Source organism: Paroedura picta, chromosome 2 (genome assembly GCF_049243985.1).
Source record: "Paroedura picta isolate Pp20150507F chromosome 2, Ppicta_v3.0, whole genome shotgun sequence".
Classification (NCBI taxonomy): domain Eukaryota; kingdom Metazoa; phylum Chordata; class Lepidosauria; order Squamata; family Gekkonidae; genus Paroedura; species Paroedura picta.
In genome coordinates this window covers 99,659,352-99,687,196 of record NC_135370.1, presented here as the reverse complement: position 1 = coordinate 99,687,196, position 27,845 = coordinate 99,659,352, and the positions used below count along the sequence as shown (strand labels likewise).

At 42.0% G+C, this 27,845-nt stretch overlaps 1 protein-coding gene across 4 annotated transcripts in view; it reads right to left on the bottom strand.

Annotated features, from left to right (window-relative positions):
- Nucleotides 1-27,845, bottom strand: part of OVCH2 (ovochymase 2) — a 49,520-nt gene that overhangs the window by 6,575 nt on the left and 15,100 nt on the right. For 2 of the 4 annotated variants that reach the window (XM_077321880.1, XM_077321881.1), the window contains exons 8-20: nucleotides 27,303-27,326; nucleotides 26,267-26,357; nucleotides 26,021-26,154; nucleotides 24,850-24,990; nucleotides 22,025-22,155; nucleotides 20,464-20,557; nucleotides 15,294-15,389; nucleotides 11,432-11,563; nucleotides 9,653-9,733; nucleotides 8,719-8,905; nucleotides 2,932-3,004; nucleotides 457-649; nucleotides 91-242 (exon numbers count right to left, since the gene is read on the bottom strand). In XM_077321880.1, the coding sequence (XP_077177995.1) occupies nucleotides 91-242; nucleotides 457-649; nucleotides 2,932-3,004; nucleotides 8,719-8,905; nucleotides 9,653-9,733; nucleotides 11,432-11,563; nucleotides 15,294-15,389; nucleotides 20,464-20,557; nucleotides 22,025-22,155; nucleotides 24,850-24,990; nucleotides 26,021-26,154; nucleotides 26,267-26,357; nucleotides 27,303-27,326 (1,529 nt within the window). Of the gene's footprint in view, nucleotides 1-90; nucleotides 243-456; nucleotides 650-2,931; nucleotides 3,005-8,718; nucleotides 8,906-9,652; nucleotides 9,734-11,431; nucleotides 11,564-14,780; nucleotides 14,915-15,293; nucleotides 15,390-20,463; nucleotides 20,558-22,024; nucleotides 22,156-24,849; nucleotides 24,991-26,020; nucleotides 26,155-26,266; nucleotides 26,358-27,302; nucleotides 27,327-27,845 lie in introns of those variants that run through there. The other 2 variants (XM_077321882.1, XM_077321883.1) reach the window with 2 other exon arrangements.

The following is a 27,845-nucleotide window of genomic DNA, read 5'->3' as shown; positions in this document are numbered from 1 at the left end:
AGAATTGGAAGGGGCCATACAGGCCATCTAGTCCAACCCCCTGCTCAACGCAGGATCAGCCCTAATGTCATATACTCTGAGACAGCTTACTGTACATGAATCCTTGTCCGTTTCAGCTGGGAATCCAGCACAGAACATCTGTTTGCTCACTCCTCCAGAATGGTTCATGTAGTATTTATGGCACTCTTCAGAATCCAAAATAGGAACTTCAAGTTGCTGGAGTTTTCTTGATTTTCCTTTGTCTTGAGGAGGAAGGGGAATTTCAGGGTTTTTAAAACAATAACACAGTGCTCTTCACAGGTAAAAAAACATATTTACAAGTTTGTTGCTTAATGTGTACCAGCTAACTTTTGCACTCAACATTCTCCCTTTCTACCACTGTCTTTGAAGAAAAACAAGGCCCTTGGGATTATTCTTGTTGATTTCTAAGGGCAATTGAAGAGAAAGAAAACATACCTGCATTATGAATGCCCCAGCCTGTGATGATACAAACCCTTGAAGGTTCAATTTTTTCATCTTTCTCAGGCAGGCACACAGGACGAACATGATTAAATTCTAAAGGTTCAGTCAACTGTACCAGTGCAATGTCTGAGTCCATAGTAGTGCTGTTAAAGTCTGGATGTATAATATACTTCTTCACAGACCTTTTCTAGGAATAGAGAAGCATGACAGTACATTAGAGGGGAAGATGGAAATCTGGAACTTAAATAAATTCAAAGTAATTGCAGATAGATCAAGATGGGTAGCCATTTTAGTTTGTCTGTAGAAGTAGAAAAGAGCAAGAGTCCAGTAGCACTGTAGACTCTAGTTAGACCAATATATTATGCTTTGTGAAAATATTATTAGAATCACAGAGTTGGAACAGGTCATACAGGCCACCTAGTCCAACCCCCAGCTCAGTATAGAATCAGCCTAACGTATCCATGATAAGTATCTGTCCAGCCTCTGCCTAAGGACAACCCATGAGGGGGGAGGCCACCAACTTCTTAGGCAGCTGATTCCACTACTGAACTACTCTGACTGTGAAAAAAATTCCTGATATCAATCTGGTACCATTCCACACATAGTTTAAAGCCGTTACTGTGGGTCCTGTCCTCTGCTGCCAACAGGAACCACTTCCTGCCCTCCTCCAACCATTCAAAAACTTAAAGACAGCAATCATGTCTCTTTTCAGCCTCTTCTTCTCCAGGCTGAACATTACCTCAGCCTTTTCTCATATGATTTGGTTCATCCTAGTTGCTCTCCTCTGCACCCTCTGTTTTGTCCACTTCCTTTTTGAAGTGAGGCCTCCAGAACAGCACACAGTATTCCAGGTGTGGTTGTGGTGTACAGTGGGACTATGACATCTTGCAGTTTTTATGTGATGCTTCTGTTGGTACAGCTTATTACTCCATTCACCTTCTTTTCTGCTGCATAACACTGTCTGCTCATATTTCGATTATAGTTCACACACTGTTACCCAGTAGTTTATCTCCCATACAGTACACATGCTTCTCATTCTTGTCACCCAGATGTAGAATTCTGCACTTATCATTATTGAATTGCATCTTGTTCTCATTTGCTTTTTAAATGTGTTACATGTAGTTTTGTTTCTTTGTGATTTTCAAGGTTTTTCTTGTGTTCTCAGGTACTGAATTTATTGGTTATGAAGTGAACTTTTTAGTTATGTGCTATTTTTGTTGCAGTCCATCCAATTTTTATATTTCTAGGTTGTATAAGATTTTAATAATTTCTCAATAATTTTTTTAAAGGTTGGTTTTAAATGTGCATCATGCATGGATGTACTTTTTTCCTTTAGCAAAATTTTCACCACTGCAATACCCCATGAAAGCTCCATAAAGACTGTCTTAGAGTAATTATAACATAGTTATTTACTATGTCTACAATTTATGTCTGTCAAAAATTTCAGTGCATTATCTAGTATCCATCCATACTTTTTTGTATTTTTAGTCATAGAAACATATTTCTAGTCAAGGTCTATTCTATGAGTGAATGAATTTTACAAAAAAATATAAATATGCAGCAATTTGGTACATTGATTTTCTAAAAATATACCCAATTTCCTCCCAGTATATATATATATGCACATAGCAAACTTTGACAGGTGATCACCAGAATGTTTATTATTATTATCCTAAATTTCCTCTCAATTGTCCAGTTTTTTCATCTTAACCCCCAAATTATTACAACAAAAACCAGACTAGCCTTTTAAAAAAATTATTTTAAATCAGACATTGGAAAATGTCTTCAATCCTTTCTACCGCATAAAGAATTTACTAAACATTGAAATAGTTACTAAATATGGTTCTAAGATTCTTACTAAGTGACTTTGAAAATCTGGCCTCACTGAATCATGTTCATCAGTTTTGTTTAAAAAAATTAAACTACAAAGTTTAAATTGGATTTTGAATATTCTTATTACCTGTTTTGAATATTCTTATTACCTTCCTTAGAAGGTTGGGTAGAGCCTCTTGTGGCGCAGAGTGGTAAGGCAGCCGTCTGAAAGCTTTGCCCATGAGGTTGGGAGTTCGATCCCAGCAGCCGGCTCAAGGTCAACTCAGCCTTCCATCCTTCCGAGGTCGGTAAAATGAGTACCCAGCTTGCTGCTGGGGGGTAAACGGTCATGACTGGGGAAGGCACTGGCAAACCACCCCGTATTGAGTCTGCCATGAAAACGCTAGAGGGCGTCACCCCAAGGGTCAGACATGACTCGGTGCTTGCACAGGGGATACCTTTACCTTTACCTTTAGAAGGTTGGGTAGACTCCTATGCTGAATAATGGTCGTTGTTGTTTTTGGGGGGTGGGGCAGACTAGGGGGCACAAGAGATGAGTTCATGCAAATAGAAGGGGTGGCCCAAAAACTTTAGGAAGCATTAGGTTAGAGCATGAAGATATGCTTCCTTCAATTATGGGGAACAGTTTGTACTAACCTGACTATTGGGCTCTTCAGCTTTGATATCATGGACTCCAACCACCACTCTCCATAGATCTCTGTATTGTTTCCTTTGCAGAGCATATAGTGAGAAATAGAAATAGAGTGAGAAAACAGAATTTACCAGTTTATATAGAGTACCTATCACTTGTGCTGAAGCACAAGAATATCATTTACTACCACTAAAACATATACTTAAATATTTATTCCCAGAATTTTTCTGAAACAAGAACCAAAGCAGTTTCAAATACAAAACTGATACCATTTAAAAAGAAACAAATAAAATAACCATCTGTATCTTAGGACCATCATCCTTAATGGCGTAGTTTTATAAATACAAGGCAACAATTTTTAGTAGGTAATCCCGAAGGTGTTACAGTTCAATTGTTGGCTCAAGGAGGGACTGAGCTAACTCCGGTTCTCTAACTGGCTTTTATCTTTATTCAGTGGTTAGAAAATCAGTTATGACTAAGCAGGATAGGACTTTTTGCCTCTCTACCTTCCTTACTGATAAAAAACACATTTTTCCTTTGAGCTTTTATTTTCATTATAGCAAAGAAACTACGGTACAAATATTATAAAACAGTCATGTAGCAAAACACAGCAACCCTGTTCACAAGTTTCAGTGAATACATGTATGATCTGTGTGCTAAAACTGACAAGACCCTTTTTGAAACTAATAAGCAGTCTCATTTTCCATATTGCAGAACATAAGAGGATTCTCTGCTGTGTTATCAGCTACTGTGAAAAATGGGAAAGAGTCACACAATCTCAAAATAGGGGTGAACATGTTGAGTGTACAGGATTCATGTTAGAATCCACTAGTACTGGCATTGCATGCTGTGATCATTGGCAACGTGTGTGTGTGTGTATGAGTGCATGTGCCTGTGCAAACTCCACCATGCTTTGCACAGGGTGGCCATTTGTATAGGGAAGGAGTCCTCTGGCAGAAGGTTTGGAGAGCTTTTTAGTCTTGTGCTACTGAACGGGGAAAAAATGAGAGTTATTTTTTTCAATACCCTAGAACAGCTGCAATGTAACAATGATTTCTTCTCCTTCCTTGCAAATTTGCATTGTTTTCTTTTTCCCTGATTTGATCCTGCACATTAATTGTGTTTTTGGCAGTTTTTAAAAATATGTCAAATGCAGATTACACTCTGACTGTTTCCACATAGAGGCATCCAAGGCATAGAGCCATTCCGCACTCGTCCAAAATAGCACAATGGTTACAAATTGAAATCGCTACTGTTTTGCTCTTATGCACAATGTCGTCGACAATCTGCAAGACTCCTGAAATCGATCCCAAATCCCAAAAAGTGGATTCACCCTCCAGAAAGCACTACACTCTTGCAACCAATCTGCAACACTAGCAGGAAAGTTCTGTGCGTTACCATTGTTGCGGTTTCTGCAAAGTCCCTCCCCCTAGCTCTGATCTTCCGGCGAAGCGATCGCCATTTTTTTTTCTCCGAGCGAGCGGAGATCAACGCACCGGCGAGCCTTCATTTACCCAGCGAGGCTTCCCTGGCTGCAGAGCTGTTTTAAGTCACCAAGCACGAAACAACACACAGCCCCGTTTGCTGGGTTATTTTCCCTTTATTTGTCACTGTATTTTCGGGCGAAAATCGCGCCCGTGCTGGGGGGGGGGGTTAATTTTTTTTTCACTCAGGGGGAGTGTGGCAACAATGAAACGGCAGCTCAAACACCGCCTGCTACCTAGATGGGTCTCTCCGTTGCAACGAATCAACGCAAATTCGTTGCAACATGTTTTTTTTTAACTTCCTTAAAGGAAAAGGGGCTTTTGGGGATCATGATAATGGCCGCCCATTGGCTGCTTGACGGCCAGGGGCAGGACGAGCTCAGCAATATCGCTTCCTGGCTAGCGATTTTTGCCGAGACCGGAAACCTGTGGGAAACGATAGAAATGCAACTGGATTCCACTACAAAGCCAGGTATGCATAACGACGAATTCCACAATTTAAAATGGCGTTTTTTCGTCCCGCAACCAATTTGCCACATAGATCCTGGTGCAGAATGGCCCATACTGTCTCCTGTTTTGAAATCTTTGCCCTGCTAATGTGTGGTTGCTTGCTTCTGGATGGGAGTATTCTCCCATATTTACTGAATGCCTTGTCCTGGGTTTTTGCTTCCTGACAAGTCAGGAAGCTGAGTGGAAGTCAGGGCAATCCACTCTACCCCCATTTTGGCTTGCCAATTACTGTGATGTGGCGTCAGCCACCAATAACCTTTCAGCGCCATATTCTTGCATCCTAGCAGCCCCCCCCCACATAGAAAAATATTTTTATTTTAAAAAATCAACATCTGAGTAGCAATGCAAATCTACCACAACATATAGGGGCTTTTTGCACGCCTTCAAAATCGCACAATGGTTGCCAATTGGAAACGCTATTGATTTGCCATAACGCACGACGTCGTAGACAATCTGCCACACACCTGAAACCAATCTGCAAAAAGCGCTTCCTTGTAGTGCTTTCAGGGGAATCCCAAAAAGTGGATTCACCCTCCGGAAAGCGCTACACTCTTGCAACCAATCTGCAACACTAGCGAAAAAGACCTGTGCGTTAACATTGCTGCGGTTTCTTCAAAGTCCCTCCTCCTGAGCCTGTTCTCCAAACTTCCGGCGAAGCGATCGCCATTATTTTTCTCCGAGCGAGCGGGGATAAACGCACCAGCGAGCCTCTTTCTGTTTAGAGGCTTCCCTGGCTTCAGTCCTTCACCTTTAGTCACTAAGCACAAACCACAGAAAAGCCCGTTTGCTGATGTATTTTCCCATTAATTTTTACACATTCATTCAGCCGAAAATCGGGCCCGTGAGAGGGGGGGGGGTTTCACTCGAGGCAGCGTGGCAACGATCATACGATCAAACGACAGCTCAAACACATTAGGCAGCTGGATGGGTCTCTCCGTTGCAACGAATCTACACAGAAAAACCTTTCTACAGAAAAACCTTTCTTAAAGGGAAAGGGGCTGTTTGGGAGCATGCTAACGGCTGCCCATTGGCTGCTTGACGGCCAGGGGCGGGACGAGCTTGGCAATAGCACTTCCTTTCTAGCGATTTCTGCCGAGACCGGAAGCTGTGGGAAAAGCTACAAAACGCAACTGGATTCCACTACAAAGGCAGGTATGCATAACGACGAATTCCACTATTTTAAATGGCGATTTTTCATTCAGTGACCAATTTGCAACAAAGATCCCGGTGCGTAAAGCCCCATAGTTACTGAAGTGGTGTTTTCCTGTCTTCCCCTCTCCCGCTGCAGGAGAGCTCAATGTGTGAGCAGCACTGAGGGGTGAAGGAGAAACCAGACACTTTTCTTTGACACTGCAGCATGGCTCCAACCACAGCAGCACAGCAGGGTGAAGGAAACAGCAGCAGGGAAGATGGCAGTGAATGGCTCAGGCTTGATTGGTGCAAGCAGTGCAGAGGAAAATGACTCGTGGAAATGGCCTCTGTCCTCCAGATGGATCAATCCCAAACAATTCTTAAGTTTGCAGAAACCATTTTAATGTTAGACTTTCAGAAACCGTGAAAATGCCCCCCCACACACACACACAAAACTTTGTTCACTAAAGCATTAAAGGGAAAAATGTTTTCAAAGTTTTACACTTCCTCGGGAGGTGGTGGGTTCTCCATCTTTGGAAATTTTTAAACAGAGGCTGGATAGCCATCTGACGGAGAGGCTGATTCTGTGAAAGCTTAAGGGGGTGGCAGGTTACAGTGGATGAGCAATAGGGTTGTGAGTGTCCTGCATAGTGCAAAGGGTTAGACTAGATGACCCATGAGGTCCCTTCCAACTCTATTATCCTATGATTCTAAGCAGTCCATCCCTGTGTCTCTCTTTCTCTTTACATCTCATGTCAATTTCATTCCACACTGACAATCCCTCCTCCTTAATTTTGTTTGTATGCAGCACTGAAATTTTCCCTGCATCATTTTTATTTTCTCAATTCATTGATGCAAGACTAGCAATAGTCTTATATTGCTACTAGTAATAAAGCCTGCTGTAAAAAAAAGACAGTGGGCGCTAGCCATCCCCAACCACCGTGGCAGCGCTGCGTGGGCGGTTGGGAAGGGCTGGGCCCCCCTGAACTTCCCCTCCCCTTGGTAGAATGCTCCCCAGGGCCCAAGGAGGGCCAGGGCCAGCTCTGAGAGCCAGTGACCTGGCTCCCAGGGGCGTGGGGAGTCAGAAACCCCTCCTGAAGGGAAAAGGGGAACCTGAGGCATGAGGTTGGGAGGAGGGAAAGCACTCCTGAAGGCCGGGGAGGATGATTGGTGTCCACCACGGGGCCTGGGGAGCATTTTCCTTCCCCCCCAGCCATTGAAAACACTCCCCAGGCCCCAGGGAGGGCTCTGGGTGGCTCAGCGAGCCGGCCAGCGGCCTCTCTGGGGTCTGGGGAGCCATTAACGGGTAGATGGCAGGGGCCAGCGGGCCTACCTTTGCTCTCGGTGGCCAGCAAAGGAATGGCCGCCGTGGAGCGAAGGTTAGGCCTCATGGGGGGTGGGGTGGGTTGGGAGGCACTTTGCACCTCCCAATTGGTTGGTGCTGGGGCAAACAGCCAATCAGCAGCCAATTGGCAGTTTGGGGCTGGACTGACAAGTGGATCGGCACCCTTCCTCATCCCGGACAGGGCCTGCCCTTGGGGCCCTTACTGCTTTATTTATTCCGCTCCGCTAGGAGCGGTTAAAGATACTCATGCCACTTGTAAAAAAAGTCTCAATTTTAAAATGAGGAGAAAATAGAGCTTGTACACTGATGAAGGGGGGGATAACGTCAGAAGGTGAGCAAAACAACCTTCATGTGGGTTGGGGAGTGACCTTTGAAAGGCAGGAAAAGGGTAGAAGGGGAAAATCCAAGGGAATCTGTATGTTTTTGAATTACCTTCAGTTTCGAAGTGAAACAATGGTAAAATCAGCAAAAAATCGATCTCAGAAAACACAGAAATAGTGAACTGAGTGCTAAAAGGAGGAATATCAGTGCAGAATGACAAACCAGATTGCCATGCACAGTGAAAGTGATGGGAGACACCTGTGCATAATAGGCCCATGTTAGTCTGTTGCAGTAAAATTAAAATTAAGGTGCTACTGGGCTTCTGTTTAGTTATGCAGCACTTTCATGTATAATCCCATATGAAGATAACTGGGATCGTGTTGTTCTCATAGTTTTGAATGCAATGCATCACAGGTTTGGGACCTATGCTGAGTCTGGAAATATTGGCAAATGTAATGAGCCCGTCTACCAAGATCCTAGACTTTTACATTCTCCCACGAAAGGGGAAGTGAACTGTCACCTGACTAGGTAGGGTCATTCCATACTACCATGAACCAATTGCTTCTTTCTATGGTTTGCTACTGTAGGTGTATCAGTAAAGTAGCTATGGATGCAGAATGTCTGTGCTACTCCACTATCTTGTGGTTTAAATAATTTTGTCTTTGTTTTGTTGTTTTGTTGTTTTGCTGTCCATTTCTTTGCTGAAAGTACATAAGGCTTCAGCTACTTTTATCCCAGCCACTGATGTTGTAACGTTATGTTCTGCTGGTTAGATAGCTCAGACTCCCTTTTGTGGGTGTAGACATGCAGCTTATTCTACATATTGCAAAATCAGGAACAGTTACTTTACAGATTAGTTAATTTTAAAAAACGTACTGAAGAATGCATTTCTCAGCTAAAAGCAAAAACTATAGGAAATGCTTATTGAAAAATGCATTTCTTATTTTGTTATTGAATGAACACTATATAAATATCAATAACATTATACATATTGTACTTACCTGTATGTAAAGCAGTGAGCAGCAGAGACAACCCACATATTAGTGAGAACTGTTCCTCCACAGATGTTTTCTCCTGAAATCTGCATACTAGCCTGCCAAGGCCAGGAGTAGGGTACAGCTTCCTCACCTCCAGTTATCCGACTGAACAGAAACCTTGGCTGATTGGATGCTACTCCACAAATGTAATCTGAGTACACAAAATATGCGTTGGGGGGGAGGAAATACTGTAAATTAGAAAAAGCCTCCAGGGATGTCATAATGGTGCCTACATTTTGTTCATTTTGTTTACTATTTGAAAATATCTTGATTCTAAATATTTCTCCTATGAAGAGTATCCACCATCTTCAGTGAGGTTTACTTACAAGTAAATCATTACAGGATTGAAAACCAGCTTGTTTTAATGACATTTCTACTTAGCCTTATACCACTGCAATGGATCCAGTGGCACTATCGACTCGGGCTAATTGCTTTAGGATGCTAAAAGCAATCGATTCATTGCTTTAGGATGCTAGGGCTAATCCTGCGTTGAGCAGGGGGTTGGACTAGATGGCCTGTATGGCCCCTTCCAACTCTATGATTCTATGATTCTATAATTCTATGATTCTAGGCTAACATTTCCACAAATCCCCATAAAGTTAAGTATGGCCAGTACCATGTTTCAGGCATAGATTAAAGACAAGAAGTATGTAGAAAAGGTACAGGCTTTTCAGGTGTGATCTGTAGAATATCTTTGACGTGACCCCATCTACCTCATTAGGAAAGCATAATATCCAGTTCTGTTACTCTGCATAAATTGATCTGATGTACATTAGAAACATTCCAAGAATATAAATCAGAGTCTACAATCTACATATCAAAGTCTAGACTTTTCTTTATATTCCTCCTCCCCCTTTCCTACTTCTTTGAAAGAATTTCTTGACAAAAGATTATTTACCAGGAACGCCGGTTGTATTTGCAGGGTCATTTATTTGTTCAGGAATTATCACTTCACTGCTTGTATCTGAAATATTTAAATCTAGGAAAACAAAAAAAAAAACAGATTCATTATTAGAATGTCCCAAGTGATCTTTTCCTGTTTTTATCTTTAAAAATAGAATATGAGTCATTTGTACGGTTTATATCCAAAGGCAATTTAAGGTTCTCTTAATTTGGCTATGTTTTTTTGTCTATATGTTACCAAACTGTGGAGATAAAAACTTAAGAACCATCCACTGGATAATACCAAATGTATAGCATCATACTAAAAAACTGGCCAGGAAACCCTTAAGTTAGACATGAATCAAAAGAAGAAGAAGAAGAAGAAGAAGTAGTAGTAGTAGTAGTGGTTCTTATATGCCGCTTTTCTCTACCCGGAGGAGTCTCAAAGTGGCTTACGTTCACCTTCCCTTTCCTCTCCCCACAACAGACACCCTGTGAGGTAGGTGAGGCTGAGAGAGCCCTGATATCACTGCTAGGTCAGAACAGTTTTCTCAGTGCCGTGGCAAGCCCAAGGTCACCCAGCTGGCTGCATGTGGGGGAGTGCAGAATCGAACCCAGCATGCCAGATTAGAAGTCCGCACTCCTAACCACTACACCAAACTGGCTATTAAGCTATTGCAGCTAATAGTCAGTGATAGATCTTCATAAATCTGTCTGATCATCAACTCCATCTGTACCAGTAGCCACTTTCACATATTTTAGCAGAGAAAATGAAAGGAAGAGCTAGGAAGGAGCTTCATAAATGATTGATACAAACATTTAATATGATCAAGATTAAGAGTAGTCCTTAGTGAACAGTCTCATTCTTTGCTCCTCTTAACAAATGCAGTTTATTTCATTTGGGATGCATCATGTTAGGTGCCAACAGAGAGTTTAGTTTTAGAGATGAGCTTGAATCTCAGATCCATTTCAGGTTTGCCATGTTATTTCCTGCTACTCTACTCAGTTAAATGTATTTTCTTACTTTGATGTTACTCTGAATTATCCTGTTTATTTATTTATTTATTTGTTACATTTATATACCACCGTTGCCTTTGGGCTCACGGCGGTTTACAGAACAAAATAGATCACAATAAAATCCCATAATTCCCATAGTAAAACTATTAAAACCAGTTAATATCAATATCAATCAATATCAAAGCGGCACGCAAAAAACTATCTATTCCCCTCGTTCAGACGGGGGGAAACCATCCTGCTGATCTCCTAGTGAGAGTGAGGCCCCAGATTGTTCCAACAAATCATCCTATTCTAAAACAGAACTGTTTAGATGAAGAAGTTGAGAGAGAGAGCTGTTCACAATATGCTGTGAATTGCGGTAGAGATTAAACTTTAACCTAACTCTCCAGTACTAAAGCCCAACTCATTTTATTCAGTGGACTATAGTGGATATACCTTCTTAAAGAAAACCAGTGTTAAATACAGATTAAGTGTTCTACTAACAGAAGGCACTTCTATCAGTGGAACAGAATCTTCCTGCCTCACCCTTCCTGTTGCAGCCCATTGATCTGCTTGAAATGTCTCCCCTAGGGGCAGGGTCCCTCAGGAACAGCATGAGATGAAGAGATGGGGTCTACAGTGGGAGGGAAAAATTGGTAGAAATCATATCTCTCCTTCTCTCAACAGAAATTTCCATCCGGGTACAACCTGGTATTAGAAACTATAAATACCATAGGTATGTATGTACCATACCCATGTATGGTAGGGATAGGGGAACTTACTTTTGTATTTTCTTTACCTGCAACTGGGATGTATGAAAATGTAGCTCTGAATCCACCAAAAGTCTCCGTTTCATCTGAATGAAACCTGATTAGCATGGTACTAGAGGAACTTAGAACTGGTGCTGGGATAGCAAATCCGCATGACCGAGCTAAAGAAAGAAAGTCAAAATATTGACAACAGAACAGAAGCAACCATCATATCCCAGGAGCCTTCTCCCTTCTCCCTGAAAAGCTGAATAATCACACATATTTTCCATGTTTGGCTTCCTCTATAAAGCAAGGTCTCTTCATGTGTAGGTCACTACTTTTTTTTTTCTTAACACATAGCACAGGTATTTGAAGAATAGAGGTGTTGATAAATGGTTACAATTGACATTGTCAGTCACAATTGATGGGTTTCATTGATTTGCTGTTCTTTGTTAAAAAGTTGAGAAATAAAAATAGTTTTGTAAAAAAATAAATTATTATTATTATTATTATTATTATTATTATTATTATTATTATTATTATTTCGATTTATTTCCCGCCACTCCCAAATGGCTCGTGGCGGGTTACAGTGTCTTAAAAACCCCATTAAAACTCCCATTAAAAGACTTTAAAATGTCACAACATGGCGGCACAATAATAAGATCCCCTTCCTACCCCCATTCCTAAAAAAGGGGGGGTGGAGGAGAAGGAGGTCAACGATGTTCAAGAAGAAGCCCGGGGGAGAGCAGTCGATGTACCCCAGCAGCCCCAGCCTCAACCATAGACTTGGCGGAAGAGCTCCGTATTGCAGGCCCTGCGGAATGTTGAAGGGTCCCGCAGGGCCCGCAGCTCACCCGGGAGCTCATTCCACCAGGTGGGGGCCAGGACCGAAAAGGCCCTGGCCCTGGTCAAGGCTAGGAGTGCTTCCCTAGGGCCGGGAATGACCAGAAGATTCTCACTCGCAGAGCCCTGTGGGGGGCATAGGGCACTAGGCGGTCCCTCAGGTATGTGGGTCCCAGCCCACGTAAAGCCTTAAAGGTTAGAACCAGAACCTTGAACCGGATCCGGACAGCAATTGGTAACCAGTGCAGCTGCCTCAGCACAGGCTGGATGTGGGCCCTCCAAGGTGTGCCGGTGAGGACCCTAGCAGCTGCATTTTGTACTAGCTGGAGTTTCCGGATCAGAGACAGGGGTAGGCCCGCGTAGAGCGAGTTACAGAAATCTAATCTGGAGGTGACCGTTGCATGGATCACAGTTGCCAGGTGTTCGGGGGACAGGAAGGGCGCTAGTAGCCGAGCTTGGCAAAGATGGAAAAATGCCTGGCCATCTACTTTCCTGACCTGCGCCTCCATAGTCAGGGAGGCATCGATGGTCACACCCAAGTTTCTGGCCTGGGATGCGATGGTAAGATGCGCCCCTGCCAGGGTGGGTAAATGTGCTTCCTGTTCCCGCCCCCTACTTCCCAGCCACAGGACCTCCGTCTTGGAGGGGTTGAGTTTCAGGCGACTCTGCTCAAACCATTCTGTCACCGCTTCCAAACATCTGGGGAATGGTTCCGGGGGGGAGTCTAGGTGGCCGTCCATAAGGAGATAGAGCTGGGTGTCGTCAGCGTACTGATGGCAGCCTAACCCAAAACTCCATACCAGCTGGGCCAGAGGGCACATGAAGATGTTAAATAGTGTGGGGGAGAGAACCGCGCCCTGTGGAACCCCACAAGGGAGTCCATAAGGGAGCAAGAGCTCATCCCCCACTGCAACCCTCTGGGTCCGGTTCTGGAGGAAGGAGCGTATCCAGCGCAAGGCTGTACCCCGTATCCCCGTACCGGCAAGGCGGTGAACCAATATCTCGTGGTCCACGATGTCGAAAGCAGCCGACAGATCCAGAAGGACCAGCATGGCTGACCCGCCTCTATCCAGCTGGCGACGGAGATCATCCAGCAGGGCGACCAACACCGTCTCCACCCCGTGGCCAGGGCGGAAGCCAGACTGATATGGATCAAGTGCCGAAGTTTCATCCAAGAAAGCTAGGAGCTGGTCCACCGGAGCCCTTTCCACCACCTTGCCCAGGAATGCTAGGTGCGACACCGGGCGGTAGTTGGCAGGGTCCTGCGGGTCCAGCGTTGGTTTTTTCAGGAGAGGGCGAACCACCGCCTCCTTCAGCCGCTCGGGGAATTCCCCGGAACTCAGGGAAAGGTTGATTATATCCCTGAGTTGGCCTCCTATCCCCTCTCCGCTCCCCTTGAGAAGCCAAGAGGGACAGGGATCAAGGGGGCAGGTGGTTGCCCTGACCGACCCCAGCAACTTGTCCACTTCGGAAGAAGAAATGGGGCTTCGTTTAACTAACCTCCCTCCCCCACCCAAGATATAGTAGCAGACTTATTAAACATAGTTCTTGTCAGCTAACATACAAAGTGGGAACAAGTCCCAGTTTTAAGAGCAAAGTCCTCATGGTGACCGACAGACTGATCAATCCGTTTGAACCTCTCATTGCTCATTAAATGGCCTTGGGCAATATCCTCTTGCAATATGAAGGAATAATACTGACCTGCCTTGCAGGTTTGTTTTAGATTGCATTGGTTTAATATATTTAAAGAGACTCATTGGATCCGGCTTAATGCATCCACCTAGTTCAGCATTCTTGTTTCACACACAGAGACCAAGCAGATGACTCCAAGGTACCTACTGCATACCACGTACCTGGATTGTCTTTTCCCTTATATTCCCCCCATGAGCATTAAGATCTTCAGATCAACCCCTGCTCAGGATCCCAAGCCTAAAAGAGATAAAACTGGCCTCAACCAGCCTGGTGGAATGCACTCCTGAAGGAGATCAGGGCCCAGAGGGACCTCCACAGGGCCTTCAAGGGGGAGCTGTTCTGCAGGGCCCAAAATAACAAACACCAAAAAAGATGGAACAATCAGTTCCTGACACCCCCCCCCCAAAAAAAAAAAACTCTGCATAGAATTTTTAGTTGGTGGCATTACTTTAATTAATACTGTTATAAAATTTTAATTATGTTGTAAGATATTTTACAGAGTTGTTACCCACCCTGAGCTACACGGAAGGATGAGCTAAAAATAAAATATTATTATTATTATTATTATTATTATTATTATTATTATTATTATTATTATTATTATTATTATTATTATTATTATTATACAAACAGAGCACAAAGACAATAGATGTATGCAGATGTTTCCCCACCACTAGTAACCGATATTCAGAGGTAAGCTGCCTCTGAACATGAAGGTTCCATTTAGATAACATGACTGACAGCAGGTGATAGACCAATCCTTGAACCTGCTTTTTACCTGCTTTAAAAATCACCAGAGGTATAAATAAATGCTATTAATAAAAGTAACAATTTATAAAGCATTTTTAAAGACGTTCAGGGGACTCCACATCTCAGTCATTGTTTTTACTTAACTCCATGCCTCCTGCATTTCCAACACAGTCATATCCATCTTTTAAGAAGAAAGGGATTTTTTATTTTGCACTTTTTTAAAATAAAGAAGCTTCATCTTTTTTTACCTAGAATAGAAAAAGAGAAAATTGTGTCAAGGCAGTTTTTAGAATAAGGAAAGATGAGGGGAATGAAACATTTTAATTTGTTTTCATTAAGAAAGATTTCAAGTTCACATTTTGTTTTTCTTTTAACATTGAATATAAATCAAATATTCATTTCACATTTTCTTGCACCAACTGCGATCTACAGAAGGCAGATGTTTGATCAGGTCTGGCTGTATGTATTGCAAACTCTAGGATGGAGTTATACTCAAAGGATGAGAAGACACGTTGATGAAGTCATCAAGAGCTCCAGTTGATGGCATTATTGTTCCATGTCAGAAAACTGCTGCATATCCCTGATCTTAAATCATGAAAGAGGTGAGGTCCAGCTGTCTTCTCCTACCTTTTATCTTAAAATTGGATTCCTTTCCTTGCTTTAGCAGCCTTATTAGCCCAGTCTCATGAGCACTTGATTGCTTAGGGTTGTCCATCATTAGTCCTTGGATGGGAGACCATGAAAAAAGAAGAGTTGGTTCTTATATGCCACTTTTCTCTACCCAAAGGAGAAAGTGGCTTACAATCACCTTCCCTTTCCTCTCCCCACAACAGACACCCGGTTAGGTAGGTGAGGCTAAGACAGCCTTGATATTACTACTAGCTTTATCAATCTGTGGTGAGCCCAAAGTCACCCAGCTGGCTGCATGTGGGTGAGAAGTGGGAATCAATCCCGTCTTGCCAGATTAGAAGTCAGCATTCCTAACCACTACACCAAGCTGCCTCCCTTTGAAGAAGATTCTCCAAAGGAAAGCAATGGCAAACCACCTCTGCTCCTCTCTTGCCCTAAAAACCCCATGGTGCTGGATTTGCCGTGAGTCAGCTAGGACTTGATAGCACGTTATTATTATTGTTTATTATCCTGGCTTTACACATGGCTCTGGATCAAAATAAATAGAACTGATGCCATCTTGTGTAGTTTGAACTTTACCTGCTCATGCTCTTCAGTATAATGATGCCTTGTATTCTATGTAATTCTATACAACAACATCATCAAGTAATTGTTGTTGTTGTTATGTGCGAAGTCGTGTTCGACCCATCGCGACCCCATGGACAATGATCCTCCAGGCCTTCCTGTCCTCTACCATTCCCCGGAGTCCATTTAAGTTTGCACCTACTGCTTCAGTGACTCCATCCAGCCACCTCATTCTCTGTCGTCCTCTTCTTCTTTTGCCCTCGATCACTCCCAGCATTAGGCTCTTCTCCAGGGAGTCCTTCCTTCTCATGAGGTGGCCAAAGTATTTGAGTTTCATCTTCAGGATCTGGCCTTCTAAAGAGCAGTCAGGGCTGATCTCCTCTAGGACTGACCGGTTTGTTCGCCTTGCAGTCCAAGGGACTCGCAAGAGTCTTCTCCAGCACCAGAGTTCAAAAGCCTCAATTCTTTGACGCTCGGCCTTCCTTATGGTCCAACTTTCGCAGCCATACATTGCAACTGGGAAGACCATAGCCTTGACTAAACGCACTTTTGTTGGTAGGGTGATGTCTCTGCTTTTTAGGATGCAGTCTAGATTTGCCATAGCTTTTCTCCCTAGGAGCAAGCGTCTTTTAATTTCTTTGCTGCAGTCCCCATCTGCAGTGATCTTGGAGCCGAGGAAAATAAAATCCGTCACTATCTCCATTTCTTCCCCATCTATTTGCCAGGAATTGAGAGGGCCGGCTGCCATGATCTTTGTTTTCTTGATGTTGAGTTTCAAGCCAACTTTTGCACTCTCCTCCTTCACCCGCATCAACAGGCTCTTTAGTTCCTCTTCACTTTCTGCCATTAGAGTGGTATCATCTGCATATCTGAGGTTGTTGATATTTCTCCCTGCAATCTTGATCCCAATTTGTGACTCCTCTAATCCCGCCTTTCTCATGATGTGCTCCGCATACAAGTTAAATAGGCAAGGCGACAGTATACAGCCTTGCCGAACTCCTTTCTCAATTTTGAACCAGTCAGTGATTCCATGTTCAGTTCTCACTGTTGCTTCTTGACCTGCATATAAATTTCTCAAGAGACAAATAAGATGCTCTGGTATTCCCATCTCTTTAAGAACTTGCCACAATTTGTTGTGCTCCACACAATCAAAGGCTTTAGCATAGTCAATGAAGCAGAAGTAGATGTTCTTCTGGAACTCCCTAGCTTTTTCCATGATCCAGCGTATGTTGGCAATTTGATCTCTAGTTCCTCTACCTCTTCGAAATCCTGCCTGTACTTCTGGAAGTTCTCGGTCCACATATTGCTGGAGCCTAGCTTGTAGGATTTTGAGCATAACTTTGCTAGCATGAGAAATGAGTGCAATGGTGCGGTAGTTTGAACATTCTTTGGCATTGCCCTTCTTTGGGATTGGAATGTAAACTGACCTTTTCCAATCTTGTGGCCATTGCTGAGTTTTCCAAATTTGCTGGCATATTGAGTGTAGCACTTTTACTGCATCGTCCTTTAAGATTTTGAATAGTTCAACTGGAATGCTGTCACCACCACTAGCTTTATTGTTGCTCAGACTTCCTAAGGCCCATTTGACTTCACATTCCAGGATGTCTGGCTCCAGGTCAGTAACTACCCCACTGTGGTCATCAGGGATGTTAAGCTCGCTCTTGTATAGTTGTTCTGTATAATTTTGCCACCTTTGCTTAATCTCTTCTGCTTCTGTGAGGTCCCTACCATTTTGGTCCCTTATCATACCCATCTTTGCATGAAACGTTCTCTTCATATCTCCAATTTTCTTGAAAAGATCTCTGGTCCTCCCCATTCTATTGTTTTCTTCTATTTGTTTGCACTGTTCATTTAAGAAGGCATTCTTATCTCTTCTAGCTTTTCTCTGGAATTCTGCATTCAATTGGGTGTATCTTTCTCTTTCTCCCTTGCCTTTCACTTCCCTTCTCTCCTTAGCTATTTGTAAAGCTTCCTCAGACAGCCATTTTTATTTCTTGCATTTCTTTTTCTTTGGGATGGTTTTAGTTGCTACCTCTTGTACAATGTCGCGAACCTCCGTCCATAGTTCTTCAGGCACTCTGTCTATCAGATCTAATTCCTTAAATCTATTTGTCACCTCTACTGTATATTCGTTGGGGATATGATTTAGTTCGTACCTGAGTGGCCTAGTGCTTTTCCCTACTTTCTTCAATTTAAGCCTAAATTTTGCAACAAGAAGCTCATGATCTGAACCACAATCAGCTCCTGGTCTTGTTTTTATTACCTGTATAGAACTTTTCCATCTTTGGCTGCAGAGTACATAGTCAATCTGATTTCTGTGTTGACCGTCTGGTGATGTCCATGTGTAGAGTCGTCTCTTGGGTTGTTGGAAAAGAGTGTTTGCTATGACCATTGTATTCTCTTGACAAAATTCTACCAGCCTGTGCCCTGCTTCATTTTGTACTCCAAGGCCAAACTTGCCTGTTATCCCAGTTATCTTTTGGCTTCCTACTTTAGCATTCCAATCCCCCATGATGATAAGCACATCATTTTTTGGCGTTGCTTCTAGAAGGTGTTGTAGGGCTTCATAGAACTGATCAACTTCATCCTCTTCAGCAGCAGTGGTTGGGGCATAGACCTGGATCACTGTGATGTTGAATGGTTTGCCTTGGATTCGAACTGAGATCATTCTGTCATTATGGGGATTGTATCCCAAGACTGCTTTTCCTACTCTCTTATTAATTATGAAGGCTACTCCATTTCTTCTGCGAGATTCTTGTCCACAGTAGTAAACCTGATGGTCATCTGAATTAAATTCACCCATTCCTGTCCATTTTAGTTCACTGATTCCTAAAATGTCGTTGTTCAGTCTTCTCATTTCTTGTTTAACCACATCCAGCTTGCCTTGATTCATGGATCTGACGTTCCAGGTTCCTATGGAATAAAAATCTTTACAGCATCGGACTGTCTTTTCGCCACCAGTTACTTCCACAACTGAGCGTCCTTTCGGCTTTGGCCCAGCCGCTTCATTCATTCTGGCGCTACTCGTACTAGCCATCTGCTCATCCCCAGTAGCATATTGGACACCTTCCGACCTGAGGGGCTCATCTTCCGGCGTCATATCGTTATGCCTATTGGAACTGTCCATAGAGTTTTCATGGCAAAGATACTGGAGTGGTTTGCCATTGCCTTCTCCAGTGGATCACCTTTTGTCAGAGCTCTCAGCTATGACCTGTCCGTCTTGGGTGGCCCTGCACGGCATAGCTCATAGCTTCACTGAGCTACGCAAGCCCCCTTGCCACAACAAGGCAGTGATCCTTGAAGGGGGCATCAAGTAGTAGACATTTGTTATTGCTAGCTCAGTTACATGTTTTTTGTAGAACTACAAGACTTGACAGGGCCACAGTATCAAGTAACCTATCAAGTAAACCCTGCTTTATATTCATCAATGCATTTAACTGCATCCTAGACCCCTGAGCTGCCAGCTTATTCTGATTTTGTGTGGCTGGAAACACACTAGCTTGGTGAAAAAATAGTTCAAGAAATAATAATACAATAGGTCTGTAATGTCATTCTTACCATTCCAGTAGTGAAGATAAAGAACAGAAAATAAGAAACAATATATCATATGAAGCCTCCAAATACATTAATGTCTGATTGAACCAGGAACCCTGCAATTCACACCTCAGAATGCCACTAGGCTAGCTCTGTTAATTTAGTTAAAAGACTAGGAAAGAATCCAAAAGGACTGAGCTGGAAGAATGAACAACCAGCAGCATCACAAAGAAGATCACATAGGTTTTTGGGACACTATACACCACAGTGCATACATATTCACATTCTTCAACAACTCTTGAATACACTGCATATTGACCAGGTATTTCTCATGCAAATGGGCACAATCACTACTGTGTATTCATTTTCTGTCATTTACAATTAATAGTACTAAAGAAGAAGAGCTGTTTTTGTAACCCACTTTTTATTATCTGAAGGAGTCTCAAAGTCTCTTACTATTGCCTTCCCTTCCTCTCTCCACAACAGACACCCTTTGAGGTAGATGAGGCTGACAGAGCTCTGAGAGAACTGTGACTGGCCCAAGGTCACCTAGCTGGCTGCATGTGGAGGAGGGGGGAGAATCAGATCAGAGGCCACTGCTCATAACCACCACACCAAGCTGGCTCTCTGCTACCCAGGCACCAATTTATTTTTAAAGATTATAACATGTCCTTTTCTCCATTAATGTATCTATGTTTTGAAACCAGTGAGGATTATTTTTTCCCTTTCAGATTTTTCCATGGAAACTGTTTCACATGACTGTCTCTGCCTTCCCTAACATGAAATTTAAAATAATGGCCTATATCCCACTTCAGTCAGAAAATTAAGGGCACTTAAATTTTGTTAAAGAAGTAGCAATTTCCACTGATTTCCCCTTACTCTGGAGACCCCCACTAGTCTGTTCCTGAGGGCCCACTAACTCCCAGAACAAAATTTCAGTGGAATGCAGCACACATGGAAATCTCCAGAAATGGCCTCCCGTTCTTATGAAAACTTAAGGGCACTTATGTGTCCTTAAATGAACAGGGGAATACAGAAAAACGTATACCAGATCTGCTAAGCCACATACCTATTTCTCTCTCCATTGAAATGTTTTCATACACCGTCACTGAGTCGTAAGTGCAGTCTTTATTTTCTTCCAGTTTAAAATTTTCATATGTGAGCTTTAGAAAAATAGAAAGTCTAAAATTCAATGAAATGAAACATTCCTAAAATCAAGAAATATATATATATAAATCCTGAATTTGCTATTTAATGACACACAGATACCAAAACACATTTCTCATTTTATTAATACTTAACACTTCTTTGTATTCTTGGGGGGAGTCTAAAGAACTCTTCCATGTAGGCAGGGGATATAGCTCCATGGTAGAGCATCAGGTTTACATGGAGAAGGTGACAGTTTCAAACCCTGCTAACTGACCTCAGCTAGAGTGAGTGTCAGGAAATACACATCTCCACCTGGAGAACCATTGTTTATAAGAACAGACAATCCAGAGCAAAAGGAACCAATGGTCTAATGCAAGAGGCAGCCATGCATTTAAAGATAAGCTGATGATAAAATAACACTGAAAATTTGCCCCAGATTTTGGAAGCAGAAGCCTTTTCAGACCTAAAAGTCCTGAAGACTTGTATTTGTGTGTGTTTAAGCACCATCAAGTCATTTCCAATTTATAGTAACCCTATAAATAAATGACTTTCAGAACATGCTATCATTAACAGCCTTGCTCAGAACTTGCAAACTAAAGGCTGTGCCTTCTTTTATTGAGTTGGGTCTTCTCATGTTGAGTCTTCCTCGTTTTTTGCAATGGAGTAGTACCCCAGATATGGATTGGATGTCAAATTTTCAGTCTTTATCCAAACCTTTCAAAAATGATTTTAAAAATAATTGAAGTGTTTGGAAATGGTTAATATAACAAGAAAAGTATTGTTCTTGCAGAATTCATATTCAAGAACACAATGTATATGCACATTTTATTCTCTCTGTGCAATCGACGGGAACTTTGAAAAACAGCATGGAGATGCTGTGGTGCAGCATGACACATAGATTTAGGCCAACACCACTGGACTGTCACAGCCAGATGCTGCAGGCAGATAATGAATGAGGCTTCATAGGTTTAGGGATACTTAGATATGAATAGAGCCTCTTGTGGCGCAGAGTGGTAAGGCAGCAGTCATGCAGTCTGAAGCTGTCTGCCCATGAGGCTGGGAGTTTGATCCCAGCAGCCAGCTCAAGGTTGACTCAGCCTTCCATCCTTCCGAGGTCAGTAAAATGAGGACCCAGCTTGCTGGGGGGTAAACGGTAATGACTGGGGAAGGCACTGGCAAACCACCCCGTATTGAGTCTGCCATGAAAATGCTAGAGGGAGTCACCCCAGGGGTCAGACATGACTCCGTGCTTGCACAGGGGATACCTTTACCTTTACCTTTAGATATGAATAACTACTGGATTTAAACAAATGTAGAAGAGATTACTCATTCATCAGTTATGAAGCAGCCTGAAAATATTGCCTCATGAGGGAAGTGTTGTGTTGCATACAAAGGTTTGGAACAAATTGAAGTTTTTGTTGTTGCTGTTGTTCAAAGGAAACCCATTGTGCAGATGTTGATAAAAGCTTTCCACATTGTACCTTGACCACATAATTCTCTGGAGCGTGAATGATCCACTGACAATCTGCCAAGTTACTGTAAGCCTCAGGGTAGTGCATGCTTTGTATTATTCCTTCCTCAAAGAGTATAGCTAGAGATCCACAGCCAGAATCTGGAAGTTTAGTGAAATGAAATTAAAATGAGGCTAATTCAAATCACAAATCCACAAATTCCAAATATTCACTCTCCAGGACTTACTATTTCCCAGTAAATATATACTCTCATCTAGTGAGAGAAACACTAAGTCAAACCATGAATTTAATAAATTTTATGTGAGAAGGCATCTGAGTGGCAGCCAGGTGGTTGTATCTAACCTGGATTCTTGCACTGCATTTTTAAAAATTTCACACAATTAATACACTATCTTTCTGCACTCATAAAGATCCCTGAAGTGGCTGTTAAAATGTACATAATAAAAACACATGCTGAAAACCATTAAAACAAAACATATCTAAAATAATATTTTTTAAATAACAAAAATTGAACAGGAAGGAGGGATCACTGAGGCAACTCCAACTAAAGTCTTCACCCATTCATGGAAGATGGCAATAGAAGGGAACAGATGACTCTCCATGAGGAGAGAGTTCCAGAGTTATGATCAAGAAGGGCCTCTCCAGGTTTGTGTTCATGTGTGTTATGTGCCATCAAGTCATTTCCAAATGGCAATCCTATGAATTGATTGCCTTCATATTGTCCTATAATTAGAAGCCTTGCTCAGTTCTTGGCAATTGAGGGTTGTGGCTTCCTTTACTGAGTCTATCCATCTCATTGCTTTAGGATGCTTTGGGCTGATCCTGCGTTGAGCAGGGGGTTGGACTAGATGGCCTGTATGGCCCCTTCCAACTCTATGATTCTATGATTCTATGGTGAATAATAATTAAATATTGTTGATGATGTTGTTGACAGTGATGCAGTTACTAAATGAATCTTCTGTAGGCTCTCTTTATTGTCTGTTATGTAGCAATGGGGAATAGTACCATATGAATTATCTAAATCTTGGTTGCCAGCAATACATAGTATGGGGAGCACCTTGAATATGTCCAGAAATAGACTGAAAGCCAGTGTAAATAGGTCAGGACTAGAGTGTTCTATACAACCCACTCCAGTCAACATCCTGACTGCAACATTCTGCACCACTTTCTGAATATTTCTCAACAGCCACACTATGAAGACCACAATTCAATAATCTAATCTAGATGTAACCATGTCCTGCATGAGATTTCCAAATCTATATAACACATTTTTATTGTGCCCGTCTTGAGGACCACAGGGTATTCTGCATTTATTTTCCTTCCCCATTTTGTCCTCATAGCAACCCTCTGAAGTAGGCATGGAGTAGCCCAAGGTCACCCAGTAAGCTTCATGGAAGACTGGGGATTTGAATCAGGGACACTGTGGTCCTAGTTCAACACTTTAATTGCTACAACGCATCTCTCACAGGGCTCCTGGGCTTGTTACATTAATAATTGTATGTACTGCTCAGCTCTTAACCAGCACCAAAACTTGTGAACACAGGCCTGAATTCCAGTTTTCCTAATATCTTCTAAGCTAATCATCATATAGGCAGCCTTAGGCATTCCTCTCTTGGGTTTAGTATGGTCATAAAAGCATGGCATAAATTTGGGAATTCTCAGCTCAAACAATTATCTCTGTCGTCAGTTATTACCATTATGAACAGTCTCTGTACTTTACTTGATCACTGATATTGTATTACTTTTATTGCATGGCCATTTCAGCCTGCTATTTATACTTTAATTTCATAAGCACATATGTAAATGTCTGCCCAGTGAGGACCTATTTTAAAGACATTGAGATTTTACTCCAGAATGAACTAGAATAACTAATTTATAAGTGAACAAAGACTTTCATGGACCTTCATCCCTGTGAATCACTTTCCCACCCACAACTGCTTAATTCACTGGTGCCAACTTACTGGCCCATTATGCACGGCTGCTGAAACAGCGATTTCGGGTCACATGGAAAATGCGGAGGGGGAAGAAGCTAAGCAAACCGCTTATGCACGGAACGGGACGCAACGGCAACAAAACCCAGAGTAACCGATTATGCACGCGGCCACTCCAGTGCCGCTTCTGGTTGCGCCCCAGTCACCTGGAAGCTGCGCTTTCTTCCGTGTTTCGCTAACACGGCTTTTTCAGCGGCATGCACCGAATCTGCAGCCGGTTGCAGTCGGCACCATGCATTATCAGTAATTTTAGTTGCCGCCATTCCACCCTGAATGCACACTATCCCCCCCATGCATAATGGGCCACAAGCAGGCAAAATCAACAACCACCCCTATATGTGCTTTCTCCATTGTCGTCACCTTGTGGAATGGCCTGCCTTAAGGCTTTTCTCTGCAGGCCACAGAGTTGCACTTTACTAAATGAGTCACAAAGTTACTTAGAAAAATGATTAGGGACTATGGTCTATATTGCTGTCTATCGCTTGCTGAAACTAGGATCCTACTATAGAATTGTGCATCATGTAATGCGTCATGTAAATACTTCTGTTTTATTCATTTCTGTTTTTAGGTATCTGATTGGTTCTACAATCCTAATCCTGTTGCATTGTTTGTTGAATGTCCCATCCATCACATGTATTGACTCACTCAGTGTAATTCACCTTGAGTCCAAGTGAGAAAGGCAAACTAAAAAATGATGTAAATAAACACATAAGTATAGTCTGTGTTATCTCTCTTTAGAGAAATATCATTGACCATGCCCCTGCCATTTCTCATGCTCTACACAAATCTATAATTTTAGAATACCTCTAATTTGCCAGTGTATGAGAAAGTATTAATACTTACTGGGAAGCATAGCTGGTGCAACAGCCTGGTATGTCATGGAAAATCCAGTCCCATATTCCTTATTATCAGAGACAAATTTAAGTCTGATACTATTTGAGCCAATCAATAAAGGTAATGGGGGATCCATTCCACAGAATTTCCCTGAAAGACATTCATTTCCATTCTTTTTTTAACTAGGGAATAGTTCCAGTGATGTCAAAAGAACCTGCTTCTAACACATACTGTGATCATTATGTAGTAAAAACACTATATGTTTGTGTTCTAAAGAGAGCAAGCGAGCTGATGACCAGTCTGTGAATGGCCAAGTACTTGCCATGACCTCCACCCACCATATTTTAGCCCAGTTCAATCATAATGGGAGAATGTACTATTTGCAAACTGCCCAGTACATACCACTGCCGTGGCATGAGAACAGGCCCACATGCATATTTTCTAGCTTCTGTAGACATAAATACATACCTTGAAAAATCCAGGTTTCTAATCACATGTACCAAAGCAAGAAAACATGCATGTTGCCCTATTTTCATACAAAATAGCAACCAAGCAGGTAGTGAAGATCATTTATAGTTTAATTGCCATTTACTTATGGTTGCATCATCAAAATTATAATGCCTGAATGAGGCCAGAGTACCTAGATTTCAAATTAATTTATTCACAAGACAGCTTTATAGTAAACCTTAATTTGGATGCCAGGACCATTAAAACCAAAAGTTCCTAAGCACTATAATCTCATAAACCAAAGTCTCTCTGCATATGCCTGAACAAAGTTGTCTTATACCGTCAGACCACTGGTCTAGCAAGATCTGAGTGGCTGCAGCTCTTCAGGTTCTCAGACTGAGAGTCTTTCACATCTTACTACTTTGTCTTTTTAACTGGAGATTCTCAGCAGATATGCTGCCACCACCTCTCCCTTCCCTAATGATAGCTTTAATTACTGCCATATGCAAGATCAAGAGATGCTACTCAGCACCTAAATAAACATTACACATGGAAGTATGTAACATAATTGTTACAACCTCTAAGAAGCAATCTGCAGTGGAGAAGAAGCAGGAGAGGGAAGAGAGAAAACAAGGAACCCACACTTATCCCTAACTGCTGTTTTTCTGCTCCAAACCTTCCATCTAATTCCACTCCACTCCCCAATGTTCAAAATTTTGAAAAAGAAACTCACCAACTAGTCGATCATCCTTAGAAATCACTGATAGGGAATCGTAGTCGCAAAATATATCTGGCTCCAAATCAAAGTGGGAAAAGTTCAGCAGAATATGTCTTCCCTCTGGTACAAGCAGAGTCCAAACACACAACCTAGATTGCCATACAGTGAGCGATGTCTAGTTGATGATCAACAAATCATGAACCACTATAGCATAATACTGTGTGTAGTGTCTAAAAAAGTTCTTGTATTTCATCTACTCACTGATTGTCCAGATAGAAACGATTGGGTCTTTCAGGCAGATGAAGTATTCCTTCATTGTCAGGGAGTCTACCATCCTCAATACTGCATGATGCTGTATCATAATTATGGAAGTTTGCATTATGGAAAATCAGGATTGAACAAATATTGGTATAACATATCCAATGAAGGAAAGCTAGGAGATCACAGTGATTTTTTTCAGAGTTATCCATGACATGATGTTAAATCAATAGTTAATCAGATAACTAAATCAGATTAATGTACAACTTAGTAAAAGAAAATGATATATTTCAATACTTCAGAGTAAATAGGGTTCCAACTGCCTGAAAAAATGTCTTGTCCTAGTAATAGAAGCATAATAGGATGCTATTTACCAAGTGATGTTATTTACCATCATGTCATGAAAAACATCAGCTGCCTGTTTCCACACATTAAGCCTCTAGTAAAATTATAGGTTTGAAATGGCATCCATATTTGAGTTAGGCCTATTTGTCTAGAATCAGCGAAGGAAAAATTCCTAGCCTAAATATTCAGTAAATTTCTCCATCTTATTTTGTGCTGGAGAAGGGCCCCTTCCCCCAAGAAAAATCCCAGTCAAAACTCTATAAAACAACTACATCTTGCACCTCTTAAAATTATTTTGCCTAATCTGTTAAAAATAAATGAGTGATTTACAATGAAGAGAGTCATACTAAATCCATTATCTGTTTTAGGATGGCACTTATAGGGCATAATCCCAAAGCCATTCTGGAAGCTGAGAGCAGATCTGTACACAATCTTTTCTTGGGTGTTCAAAGGTATGCATGAATTATTGTGCAGCAGCTGGAGAGTTATTGGTAGTTCAAGAGCTACCTGCTGGAAACCCATGATTTGACATCCAGCATTGCAGTCAAGGAACACAAGCCCAAAACTCCCTTGGACATGCAGAACTAGTTGTTCAGTTCTTTGGACCCCTGGCCAGACACTTCTAGCATAGATTAAACCATTTTAGACCTTATCAACAAATTCCTGGTTCAAAGAAAAGAGGTTCTACACTTACCTGTAGAACTTTTCATTTTGACATCTAGTTGAAAAACAAAAACATTTTAGGGCAAATCAGAACTACTTTAAACAACAAATCATAAATTGTTGTCTTTGAAATTGTCCCGATGATAATATGGATGCACTAAATCTATTCTAACCAGATAATTTTCACTGCTGTGATTAGCTAAAATCAAGTTGATATGTGTATCACTGTTATCCTATAAATACAGCAAAACCTGCAACTGCTATGCTGTTATTCCCCACTGAAGAAGAAGAGTTGGTTCTTATATACCGCTTTTCTCTACCAGAAGGAGTCTCAAAGTGGCTTACGATCGCTTTCCCTTTCCTCTCCTCACAACAGATACCCTGTGAGGTAGGTGAGGCTGAGAGAGCCCTGATATTACTGCTTGGTCAGCCCCTGAGAGAAAGAGGAAGCGGGGGTGGGGGAGAAAGCTGATAACTCGTTCAAGCTACCCAGTACAGATGCCTGGACTGTGCACTTGTGATGTGTACAAAGGGTTTTTGTTAAACATATGAAATAAACTTATATTTACTTTTC